The 13,093-nt window shown below is 41.6% G+C and overlaps 1 protein-coding gene across 8 annotated transcripts in view; it reads left to right on the top strand.

Annotated features, from left to right (window-relative positions):
• DOCK4 (dedicator of cytokinesis 4) overlaps positions 1-13,093 on the top strand; it is a 410,170-nt gene that overhangs the window by 255,022 nt on the left and 142,055 nt on the right. For all 8 annotated transcript variants that reach the window (XM_049093429.1, XM_049093431.1, XM_049093430.1 and 5 more), the window contains exons 14-15: positions 6,465-6,589; positions 7,402-7,564. In XM_049093429.1, the coding sequence (XP_048949386.1) occupies positions 6,465-6,589; positions 7,402-7,564 (288 nt within the window). The remainder of the gene's footprint in view (positions 1-6,464; positions 6,590-7,401; positions 7,565-13,093) is intronic.

Genomic DNA, 13,093 nt, shown 5'->3' with positions numbered 1-13,093 from the left:
GACTGTACAGAGCAGGACCTGGGCCATTGCTGAATATCGGGAAGCACGAAGTTTCCATCCAGCAGACATTTTTGAGCAAAGCTGGCTAATGTGTCAGGAATGTCAAGAGAGGTCAGACGGAACCCTTCCCCACCCTGAAGGTCCATTCTTATTCCGAGTTTATGGTTCTTTTTAGGCAAAATGACCTTTGCTTTAATCACGGCCTCCCTACATTCTCTTCCCCATTTCTGCCCTCTTCCCTTAGAGACTTGTTCCCATGTACCAAGTGGTTAAACTGTCACTCTTTGTTAGGGAACCCCTAATTAATACCTTCTGGTACAGTCTTTCATACGAGGTCTATGAAGTTCCTAACCTAAAAGGAATTAAGTAAAAGTTGTGCAGTGTTGGAAGAAGGGGAGGTTGAGATTTGGAGGGGAGAGGCTCACACTGAAAACAATTAGCAGAGCCTGTGTTTCAAATGGCTGCCCTTGGGGGAAGTAGCTTTGACAGTGACCTCAAGATTTATTTAAGTTTATTTTTCAAGCATCATTCAATAAGCCGCCTTCTTCTTTGACTGTTAGGTGATAGTTCACATAAGTCAAATTTCTCTTTGGTCAAAGATGACTAGATAATGATTTACTGGCTGGGGTAAGAAAAATGTACATATGTTTGTCTCGTGTTTAAGAAGATATGCAGTTTTGTTCTTTTAAATATAAATATTATTATTCTTTACCAGTCACTGACAGACACAATACATATCAGCAGATGGGATTACCTGAGATTTCTTTTGACGAAAGCAGGTGGGAGCCAGTGTGATATGATTTGATCTTCCTTAAGATACATCCTAAATCTAACCAAACCCCACCACCTCTCAGTGCATGTCACCGGGCCTCCATGCCATGTATGTGCAACCACTTGGCCTGAACCCCATGATCATGCTGGGGAAGGGAGACATGGTCTTCCAACCAGTGAATACCGCAGTGATCCAAGAGAGGTGAGTCTTAAGGCTCTCCCATGTTATGCTGAGATGGGATTCCAGCCTCAAACCATAAAGCAGTGGGGGGCTGGTTCCTCCAAAATATTGAAGCTTACAGGCCCCTTTACACAAGGGAGTAGGACTTTCCCCAGCTGTCCCTACCAGAAGACCGTTCTTTGTCCTAGAATGTGATGGACATCAGGGAGCCCCCGCCCATCCCTACTCCTATTTTTACACAACACTGTTCTGGCAAGCCTGTCATGGATGCTATTGTGGCATTTACCATTGTTTGCTTAATAGGCATAAGCAAAAAAGTAAAAACTACACCCCCAAAAAGCTCAATATCTCATAATACTCTCCTAAAATAAAGCAAGACAAAAATAAGAATGACACAAAAAAAATACAAAAAAAATTAATAGATTTCACAGAAGTGCACTCTGAGCAAGAAATCTGAAGTTGAATTTTCAACCCATGCATAAATTTCCCCTTTCTGTGTTCTACTTTGATTTCCAGTTACCTGTGATCTTGTCCCTGTCCCTCCCCCCACCCATGAAGTTTTCATGAAGTGATGGAATCTTGGATATGGATGGCACATTGTGTTGGTTTCTTATGGCTGCTGTTACAGATCACCACAGACAGGGTGGCTTAAAACACCACAAAAAAATGTTATCTTCCAGTTCTGGAGATCAGAAATTTGTAGAGGTATTACTAGGCTAAAAGCAAGCCCTATAATCAGGGCTGCATTTTTTCTGATGACTCTAAGAGAGAATTGAGTTCCTTGCCTCATGCAGCTTCTGGAGACTGCCCACACTCCTTGGCTCATGGCCCCACATCATTCCAGTGTCTTCTTCCCTCATCACATCCCCTTCTCTGACTCTGGCCCTCCTGCTTCCCTCTCCCTCTCCCTGCTATAAGGACCCTTGTAATTATATTGAACCTATGCTGATAATCCAGGCAAATCTTCCCATCTCAAGGTCCTTAACTTAATTAATCGCAGCTACAAAGTCCCTTTTGCCATGTAAGGTCACATATTCACAGGTTCCCAGGATTAGGACATGGACATCTTTTGGGAGTGCAGGTGGTGTCATTATCCTGGCTGCCACACACATGAAGGGTCATGCAGCCCAGCTGTGTGTCCAGTGCATGAGTTTCTTCCTCAGGTTCCTGGTAATGGTTTTCTGGCATGTTACTTGAATATTAATAATGACCAAGAACACATCATATCTCAGAATGACCTCTGTCATGTTGGACCAGGTTCTCTCTACCTTCTACCCATTGCATTGAGTTTTTCTGCTTGAAACCTCAACATGTTTAAATTCACTTAACTCTCTTGGGACCCTCGTTCCTCCTCCGATGGGTTCTGAGTCCTTGCTCTGTATTATTTATGGCCTGGAGGATACTGTTCATGTCTGTGCCAGTCCTGTAAGGATAGTCTCTAGAACTGAAATTGGTGCTTCAAGCCTGGTCTGACCATTGCAGGGTAGAGTAGGAGTCATACCTTCCTTGCTCAAGGTGAAGAAAGCTGAATTGCACTAGCTTATTCAATGGCCATTCTCACCCTGTTGAATTCCATTTTTCATACTAAAAAGAAATGATTTTCATACTAAAAAAAGATTTTATTTTCATACTAAAAATATTTAATATGTTAGACACATTTCTTAATCTCTACATATCCTTTTTTTAATCTATAAAATGGAAATAATAGGACCTTCTTAGAATGTCATTGTGAGGACTTAATGCGCTCTTTGTAGTGCCTGGAAGAGACCTAACTACCATCTGTCCACTGCTACTGTCATCATCATTAGTGTAATCTAAGTTGTTAGTCTTAGACACGTGTTGATTTGTTTATAAAAAGGACAGGAGCTTTTCTTTTCCAGTTCCATAAATCTTAACAAACATCCAGCACACATTAAGGCACTTGGTCAGCCCGTAGCTGAGTGCAGTGGTTTACTTGATGTGGTGAGCTTGCACTCTGCGGCTTTATGCAAGGAGTTCATAGCACAGAATCAAAGATCAAGGTTTTCAGCTACTGATGGAAACCTCTTGGCTCTGGAGGTCAAGCCATAAATTGACCCCATTTGACTGCAATCGCTGAACTCTTTTGACTTTGTTCCCATTGTTGTGACCTTATATTTTTTCTGTCTACAGTGATATTTTCAGAAGCCTTCACATGTGCAAAGGCAGTGGGCCTGCTAAACAGAAGAAAGTGTTATGCACATCAAATTTACAGAGTATTAAATATGAGAGAGAGGTGCAAGGTGTTAATAAACATTGTCAGGAAAATAGCTTTTCACACTAGTGCTATGACTCCATTTCATACTCACTTTATGGTTTCTCTCTTAATTACCCAAGATGCTTTCTTAACACCGTTTGGGCTTATTAGTTTTCTCCAGAGCTGACCTCAAGTGTATTGATTTTAATTAGCACATGTTTCAACTTTATCCTGCTGCATATTTTGGCAAGATGTGGTACCTTGCAGTATTGGAACATAGCAAGCTGCGGAATTCCTGGGGAGACATATGTAGAATGTCATCCAGCAGAAATATTCTCCTTGTCATGTGTTCTCTTTTCAAAGACATCTTACTCGAGTCTAAAAGACTTGCAAAGGAGGAAGGGGTTGCAGGGATAGTGACCGTTTAAGACCAGAAAAGGAAAGCTTGTGCATCAGGGGCTCTCGTTTATGAATTCTATATTTCAGAATTTCCTAAGTCACAGACTCAGCGTGACATAGCAAAGTAGTCTTGTCCCTCCTACCACCTGTCTTACCCATACCTCTGTCTTTATTCTGTCCCCATTTTAATAACTCGAGACCCAGAGGTTTATAGTAACCTATCTAGACTGATATCACACACAACAGACAGTAGAGAGAGGAAGACTGGAGTCTAGATCTTTTATTCCAATCTTCCCATGACCCTATATTCCTTAGGCTTATTTGAACCCAGAATCTCTTTTGAATTCAGAAGAGTTCGAAGAATCCAACTATGGTATAAGCGCAACAGGCTTTATGGCTTAATTTGGGAACTAATGCCATTTTCAGCCTTGCTCCTTTGTCAAAATATACCATAGCTTCCTCAGATCTCTCATCTTCTCAGTACAGTCTTTTCTCATATAACACCCCCTCTGCCCCCATTCAGCACTCCCTATGCCCCTTTCTTGGTCTGACTTTTATCCCCAGGATTTCCTATTATTATTCAACGTGCTGTATATTTAACTTCTTTATTAAAGACCCCCCCCCCCCCCGCCGCCCCATTACTAGACTCTAAACTCTGTAGGAAAAGGATTTTTGCTTTGCTTTGCTCACTGCTGGTCTACAAGGCCCAGGATAATATCTGGCATGTAGTGGGTGCTAAAAATATCTTTGCTGAATGACTACATGGAGAAAGAATGTCATAGTACCGGCAGTACATTCCTCTCCCCATCACCCCAGTTCCTCCTTCGGACCTAGACTACAGACTGGGGAAAACTGGTCACCTTGCAAACCTCCCTCATCCCCTCTTGCCTTCGTTAAAGTCCAAGTTGCCATTCCTTCCGACAGATGAGAGTGAATGTCCCCTCCCCAAGAAACACTTACTCTTCTTTTTGCAGGACAATTAGTCCCCATGGGGTTTGGACCAGCTAATTACTCATTAGGAGAAATTCCTAAGGTGAAAATCCCTGTAGCTGTACTTCCCCTTAATCAGTATGTTTTAGTCTGTTTGTAAGCAGAGCTACTCATTATGTGTCACCTACTCCAAGAAGCAAAGGAATTTTGCTATTGTTAACAGACATCTTTTGCTCTAAATTACCCTGATTGTTTCTTTTTTATCTGCCAAATCTGTTAGTGGGGAAACTATTGTCAAGAATTTCCTCCGAGACATATTGTTGAAATAGCACGTGTGCGGACCATCAACATACCAGGCCTATTTTGATTTTGTTGAAATTGGCTGATTCAGAGGACAGAGTTTTTGAATGTACTCGTCATTCTGTAATGGAATTGTTAAAATGCACATCTATTAAGGATGTGTGTATGTATAGGAATGAGTACATATAGTAATAAAACCAAGCAAACTTACAAAAATTTACAGGATCGTTTTCTTAAAAAAAAAAAGAGAGATGGTTCAGACAAAACAAAAAGCATACAGCTATAATTTTAAATGTGTTGAAATACATTGGTTTTCTCTTGGAATTCCAAGTTCATTGCCTTTTCAAATTGATTTGTAAGAAAGTACTAGAAATGAGTAAGCCAGAGACCATTATATCCATTATTTCCAATGTATTTTTTACATACTCTTTGTAAAGGGTGGCTTCGATTTCATCTGTTCTGGGACTTACTCATTTTGTCTCTTTTATGGCCCATCTGTTTCCTGGTCAGCCCAGGTCATTCACACGTCATGCCCTCATCAAAAGTTGATCTTAGTGGAGGAAGATGACCAGTCACATTGGTATTCCCCTATGGTTTCAAAAGCTGGGGTACTTTCTTGTACACACTTTGGTCAGGAAGTTTTGTAAATCTCCCAATTGTGGACTTACTTGTATGGTTATCACTTTCTAGTGATCTGCTTTTTGTGTGTGTGTGTGGAGAGGTGGTTTTTTTGTTGTTGTTGTTTCTTTTTAGAAAAAAGTTTGCTTATAATTCTTCTGTTTGAAAGCTATGTTAAATAAAAGTGAGTTCAGCTCTGCCAACCTCACCAATATTCATCTTCAAAAACGTTCTGGTAACAGTTTGTTTACTTCTTTCTCATTTCCCTCGTCACTCACCACTTACCCTTAATTTAATTCTAATAGGAGAGTAAAAGCATGCTTTCAGCCTGTTGGCCTTAGTTTACGCATTGGCATCAACTTTCTCTTTTTCTTGGGGCCGTAAGTTTTATAAATAACCAATGGATTAAAAAAATAAATGGTATATGTGTTCATAGAGTATGTCAGTTTGAATCTTACTTGTTTTATAGCTTGATGGTAACTGATTTATTTTACATCTGTTCGTAAAGCACTAACCTGGATTCTTCTAGCAGTGAGATCATTTTGTCCGTGAATTTTGAAAAAGATTTAAATTGTAACTCTACCCTTTGCAGTCCTGTCATTTTATTCCACTTGGGTATTTCTTCTACTCTTAAGCGTTGTGTCTATAAAGTATTAAGACTGGCTTCTTTGAGCCACCCTGCTCGGCTGTCATTTTGTAATCACACCTCATAAATGAAATGAGGGAAATATTGAAAAATGATGAAACTTGACAACACCTTCCTACTCAATCCCCGTATTCACCTCTTAACTATACATTTTTCAGTATTGCAAATTCAGACCAGCAGAGGCTGGCCTTTACTTCTCTTGGATATTGGCAATGAGTGTGGGGACCTTTATATAAAAGTGTAAATATAATATATTTTACTTTTATATGTATGCTATAGCAGTACATTTTATGAACTAAGATCCTTCTTGATAGAGTATTACACTTCCTGGTTTTACACACACACACACACACACACACACACACACACACACACATATATAAACATGGTTTTAATCTTCCTAGGTGAAATGAGAAATGATTTATACATCACTATAGAAAGGGGTGAATTTGAGAAAGGAGGGAAGAGCGTGGCCAGAAATGTGGAAGTTACCATGTTCATTGTGGAGAGTAGTGGCCAGATCTTAAAGGTATGTGAATACTGGGTATTTTCTGGTAAAACAATCCCACGTCCTCATTTTGGGTTCACCTTTAATGTGAGTGGTTAATTTCTGATTTGCAGTCCTATTCATCTTATTTTTCTCCTCCACCCTGTGTAGTTTTCTTTCCTTTTTTTTAATCATTGAAATACCTTCCAGAAAAGAAGGTAGAGAAACAAAAGGCTTTTACGGTTGGATTGTTTAATGAACTGTGGCAGTACTTTCCTCGTGGCAGCTCTTCCTTAAACATAGCATTTGTAATGTCATTCCATTCTCCCCCTTTCATCTGTCATAGTTTTGGAGATGAACACTTTGGTGACTGGGTTAACACAAATAAGGTAAAAACTACCACCTTTAGCCCCGTTATTTTCATTTTGATCAAAGTGAGTCATGAGCAGTGGGGCGTTACTGATTTGGGGTGGTGCTAGCAGGTTCCTTTATGCCAAAAGTGTTTTTTGCGTGAGTCTCGGAGCTTGACAGCCAGGCACACAGCAGCCTTGTGACAGTGGCAGGCTGGGGACTGGGCCGCACAGTTGGACTCCAGATTGGGCACGCAATTGCCCGTCTCGCACTTGTCCCGGAGGCCCACCTGCAGGCAGCAGGCCCTGGGGGCTGTGTCTGGGCATCAAACAGGTGCAGCCGCAGGCGGGAGCAAGTGCAAACCAGCCCTGCCAGGGACGGGGAGGTCATTCTAGAGGAAGTGCTGTCTGGGGAGCAGGCAAGCAGAGCAAAGCAGCCGCTCTGCTGCTCTTCAGATCATCTCTAAATGAAGCTGTCTTTAACCTGCTTGTTTCCTTTGTTAGGATTTTATCTCCTTCGGCTCTGGAGAGCCGCCAGCTAGTGAGTACCACTCCTTTGTGCTTTATCATAACAACAGTCCCAGGTGGTCTGAACTGCTGAAACTTCCTATTCCTGTGGACAAATTCAGGGGCGCGCACATCCGCTTTGAATTTCGGCATTGTTCCAGTAAGTGTTTCTTGGGGTTGGCTTTGTCGTGTTGGGGTAGGGTGCTTACTGAGCTGTAGTGTTAATATGGGCCAATCTGCGGAAAGTGTGACAAAGCAGAGACCTTGGAGAGGGAGGAATGAAGGCCAGTGGAGTCCTGAGAGGTGAGTGGGCTCACTACTTCTCGAAGAACCAGTATCCTCTGTGGAAACATACGGGAAGGAGAAGGAGGGAAACAATACCTGTGGAAGTCTACAGGATTCGCCTTAAATTGATCATTTTCATAAAAGTGAGTTTATCATTTTTGTAATCTAGAAAGATTGAATGGAAAGGGAGAGACACAGCATTAAAAACTTGTCTGGCTCAGGGGGTCTAAGGCAGTCCTGACCTATCCGCTGCTCTCCAGCCAAGAGCTCATCCAGCTCTCAGAGAGCTTAGGGGAACCCAGGAGGACTTTTCTGGGCCTGTGAAGTTCCTAGGATTTATGGGCTCAGATTTATATCTGAGTGGCTTATCTCCATATCACAATGCAATCTCAGTATTTAAATGACAAGTAATGCCAGTATGCCTCAAATATGACGTGAAATCATTGTTTCATTTCACAGATCTAAAAAACCCAAGATGTAGAGATGATATAGGATTTGCCCATATGAGCATTACTGTCCCTAAAATTGTCATCTCTTGACATCTCTATTTTAATTCTTTTGCTCTCTCTACCACCCTCTCCAGCCCCCACTCCCATCTTCTGGTATCCCCGTGTCCCTGACGTATATCTTGGACACTACCAGAAGTGTACACTGTGACTAGAGAAGGTTCTGGTGAGTCTTGCTTCAGGAACAAAGGAGAGGTACAGAAGAATCACATCACTGGAGGAGCAGCAGACTCCTCTGTAGTCTGGAAAGAATGGGGGCATTGCCAATAGATATGCGGTGACCTCACCTGAGCGCTATGCAATTCTCACAGGATTCAGAGAGGGGATGACTGCCTGTTGCAGGGATGATGGCATGTTTTGGAATTGGCTCAGGGAGCCCCAGTAATTATGCTTTCGTGGATGTTTCACAATATAGGGAGATGAATAGCAAGGTCCTACCATTTTTCCAAATTCCCAGAGGAATGTCATGGAAAGGACTTAGAGTGGGAAAACATAAAGCCCTTGGAATGGTGTCAGAACATTCCTTCCCCAATCTTTGTTATAAATTTTCAGTCGAGCCAAATACGAGCTTTAAGCTTTAAGGTAAGAAAAAGATAGGAGAAAAGTAAGGATGAAATGAGAGAAAAGAGAGAAAGAGCATTTGGAGAAATTTATTTTAACTCAGAACTCGGAAAATGAAATAAAGGCTGTTTTCAGTAAAACCTATTAGATTTCTGTCCTCTTGTCCTTGTGTTTCAAACATTGTTCACATTGTTTGTTTTTTGAATATTTGATTTTTTTTGAATATTCGATGTTAAAATTCAGAAGAAACACCACAAGCATGAAGAAAAGAAATCCCCGTAATCCCATAAACTGGATAATCAGTATGATTACTTTATCACAAAGCTCCCAAATATTTCTCTGTATATCTATTTATTCAAGAAGTATCTTTTATCCGTGAAACACATGTTCACCGAACACCTGCTATGTGTCAAGCACTTTCCTGGGCATTGGAGATACATGAGTGAACACAAGAGAATACTTCCTCATAGAGCTTTAGTTCTAAAGGGAAGACAGACCATATCTGAGCAAATAAACACATACTACATCAGGTCCTGTTAAGTGCAGTATAGAAGATTAAATTGGGGTAAAGTGCTGAAAAATGATGCTGCTGTGTTGCTCTTTTACAAAGAGTGGTCAGAAAGAAGCTCTCTGATAAGGAGATGTATCAACAATAAGCTAAAAGAAATAAAGCCATGAGCCTTTGGATATCATGGGAAAGAATATTACAGGCAGAGAGAACAGTAAATACAAAACAGTCAAGGTTGAAACATGCTTGGTATTTTCAAGGAATATCAAGGAGGCCAGAGTGAGCAGCTGGGGAGAGTTTGGAGATGACACCACAGAGGTAGCAGGGGAGCCAGATCCCATATTGTCTTGTAAGTCGGGGGGAAGACTTGAGACTTTGTTTGGTGTGAGGAGCACCATTGGAGAATTTAGACTGAAGATAATATGGTGCTTTTGTATGATAGGTTGTAGGTGTGAACAGAAAGTCCATTCAAGAGGCTTTTGCAGTCCTCCAAGTAAGACGTTAAAATTATTTGCATTAGAATGCTAGGAGATCAATTCTTTTTCACAGATTTATTGAGAAACTAGCTATGAAGGAAGGAGAAAAGTCAAGGATGACCCCCAAGATTTTGGCCTGAGAATGAAGTGATTATTTAATGAAGTGGAGAAGGACAACAAGAAAAGTGTTTTTAGGGGCAGCCCAGGTGGCTCAGCAGTTTAGCGCCACCTTCAGGCCAGGGCCTGATCCTGGAGACCCGGGATAGAGTCCCATGTCAGGCTCCCTGCATGGAGCCTGCTTCTCCCTCTGCCTGTGTGTCTCTGCCCCCACCCCCCACCCCCCCTCTGTCTCTGTCTCTCATGAATAAATAAATAAAATGTTAAAAAAAAAAAGTGTTTTTAGAGAGCAAAAACCAAACATTGCATGTGAAATCTGAGAGATCTCTTAGATATTCAATATGTCAAATAGACAGTTGAATGAGATTCAAGCTAGAGACTTAAGCTTTAGAAGGAGGACAAACAGTGGTGTGCTGTAAACATTTAATAACCAGCATGTGGGCTGGGGCAGAAGGGGGCCCTGAATTCCATCAGTGAATACTCCTGTCATGGGCAAATTCAAGCTACAAACATGACCATCACTCAACTTGGAGTTGGGGACAGATGCACACTGTCCACTCTTGTGAGGCGCTACAGGGCAGCCGTGATTTTCACAACCATGATGCTGGATGTGATTCCTAAACAGTAAGTTTAGATAGCAAAGGGAAGCCAAAGAATGGATCTCTGGGGTACTTTCACATTGAGGTCTTAGGGGAATGAGAAGAAGCCATTTAGGAAATTAAGAAGGAATTGCCAGTGAGGTAGAAGGAGTATCCAGTAATAGAATCCAGGAGATTAATTGAAGAAAGATTTTCAAGAAGGGATTGATCTGATATGTCAGGTGCCAGTAATAAATAAGTGGAGGACAGAGGGATGATCACCCAGTTTGGCATCATGGAAGTCAGTGAACCTGACAAGTAGTTTTAGTGGATTTGTGGTGATGAAAGTCTGGTGTGAGTGAGTCCAAGAGTGAGGTGGAGGAGAAAGGAAGGGCAGGCAATAAATACAGACAAAGATTTCCAGAAAATTTGCTATAAAGAATATGAGAGAGCAGAGAAATGGGATAGTAACTATAATGGAATGGTAGGTCATGGGAGGGTATTTTTTTCTTTTCTAAGGTGGAGTTCTAAAACATGTTTGGTGCAGATGATTCAGAAGAGAGGAAGAACTGTTGATGTAGGTGAAAGAGGTGACAAGTGTAGGAGCAGTGCCCTTGAGGAAGGGAAGCGTGGGGCCAGTGCTCCTGGTTAAGTGGAGAATTCGGGAATAGTGCAGGACGGCCGATGCAGGAGCGTTAATGGGCAGAGCATGGAGGAGTCCTCTCTGCATCTGCTGAAAGTGAGGAAAGTGCTGAGGTATTGGAGGCTGAGAAGCATGAAACCCCTGTCTAGAAAAGTGAAAAGGTGAGCTGGTCAGGAAAATGTGGAAGGTTTGCCCAGCTCAGGGCCCATCTGTGGTTAATGTGAGTTAATTAAAGTGAGATTAGTCTGGCATAGATGTAGACTAAGGTGCAAGTTGGGTTTCAGCCCAGTGCAGCAGTGTAGCAGGAAGGGTAGAGGATAGCAGTGGGCTGAGGGGATTCAAAGTGATTAGAATGATGGAGCCTAGTAGACATGGGAAGTGAGAGCAGAGGGGCACGGAGAAGGGCATCAGTAAATTCTGAGGTCCCAGGGCAAAGTTGTTGGAGTTGAGATATTAGAAAGAATGAATTGAAAAGTCAAGAGGTGGAATCCATGAACGTAGGGTCTTCATTAGTAAAAAGGGATCATATTAGGCATAATAGTCCATTCAACTTATTAATTCTGATCTAGTAGCTCAGGACAAAAGGCCATGCCCTTTAAACTTTGTTCGGTGTTTATTCTTCTTTTATAACAAAAGACAAATTTGGGGAAACGATTGCTTTATTTTTTACCTTTGCTAATGTTATTCATTCACGGAATCTTGTTCCCCTTCCAAATTAAAAACCAAATCTACACCAAAGAGATAGTCAGATAAACTTAGGAAATTACTTCTAAATAAGTGTTCTTCCCTAAGTCATAAGTTCCATAGCTAGCACTCTCATTGATATAGAAATCGCATCCTAGAGCTCTTCACTGTGATTTTCACTTAACTTGAAAGAACATGGATATTTTCCCAGTTTCTCTCTGGGGTTGAAATTAATGACTTCAGAAGAAAATAATTTCCTAGAATCACATTTTCAGGGATGTCTTCATGCTAGGGGCCAAAACCAGCTAGCCAAAATTTCTCTCCTGTATGTGGAGCCCACTTCTCTGTGGTTAAATGCCAGAAGCAATCGTGAGGGAGTGATGTGTTGCTCAAGTCTCTTGTCTGATCTTCAAGGTCACTATGTCTGACTCCTCTAGCTCAGGCCTTACTGCATCCCAAAGCTGAACTCTTCTATCATGTGTAATGCTCCACTTGCACACCTACGTGGGAAATAATAACTGTCTGGCCTGCAGGCTTGGAACTCCTCCCACATATCTAAATATAAAGAGACAGTCCAGTTGAACCAATCAGTTTCTTTTAATGCTTTCTCCATTTTTGGAGGAGAGGAAGGTTGGTGGAAAGAACCAGAATGGTACTGGAGACCTAGAGCAGGTTACCTAGTATCATGTGATCTCAATTTCCTTCTCTGCAAATAATTGCCAATGATCCTTGACCTTTCTAGCCATTGTAATTCTTCATTAGGGATCTGAAAACCTCATTGCTCCGTTTCCAGTTCACAGAGTACTACTCTCTCTAATAAGCAATTCTTAAGTTATAGATAGCAATTCATGTCATTTATCCACATGCCTAAGAGCTCAAGGAAGTGGCTTCCACGGCGCTCTCTGTCTTCACACACATGGACGTAGGGAAAGTTCTTTTACAGAGCAAGGCAGAGCCTGGAAACTGCCTTTGCACAAGGAGCAAGTAAAACATTGAATTTCATGTTCATTCATTCACTTGTTCATTGATTTAACATATACTTATTGAGAACCTACTATGTGCTTGGCACTCTTTGAGATACCAAAGTTAGAATAAAATAAAATAGAAGAATCCTGCCCTCAATGGTGCTTACAGCCAGGGGTGGAGGGTAGGATGCAAAGAGAAAAAAATAGGCAATCCAGAAGTTTTTCTAAAACATATTCTGAGATAGTCCTATGAAGAAGATTCGTCAAGCAGGGTACTTTGCAGGCTACGGGGCAGGAATATGGGTCGGAGCGTGGCTACTGTAGATAGAGGTCTCATCATAAAGGCTGCTCTCCGTTGTATAGAGA

The sequence above is a fragment of the Canis lupus genome, chromosome 14, assembly GCF_003254725.2.
Source record: "Canis lupus dingo isolate Sandy chromosome 14, ASM325472v2, whole genome shotgun sequence".
Lineage (NCBI taxonomy): Eukaryota > Metazoa > Chordata > Mammalia > Carnivora > Canidae > Canis > Canis lupus.
Note: the sequence above shows the minus strand (reverse complement) of the source record. Positions and strands in the feature narration are given on the sequence as shown.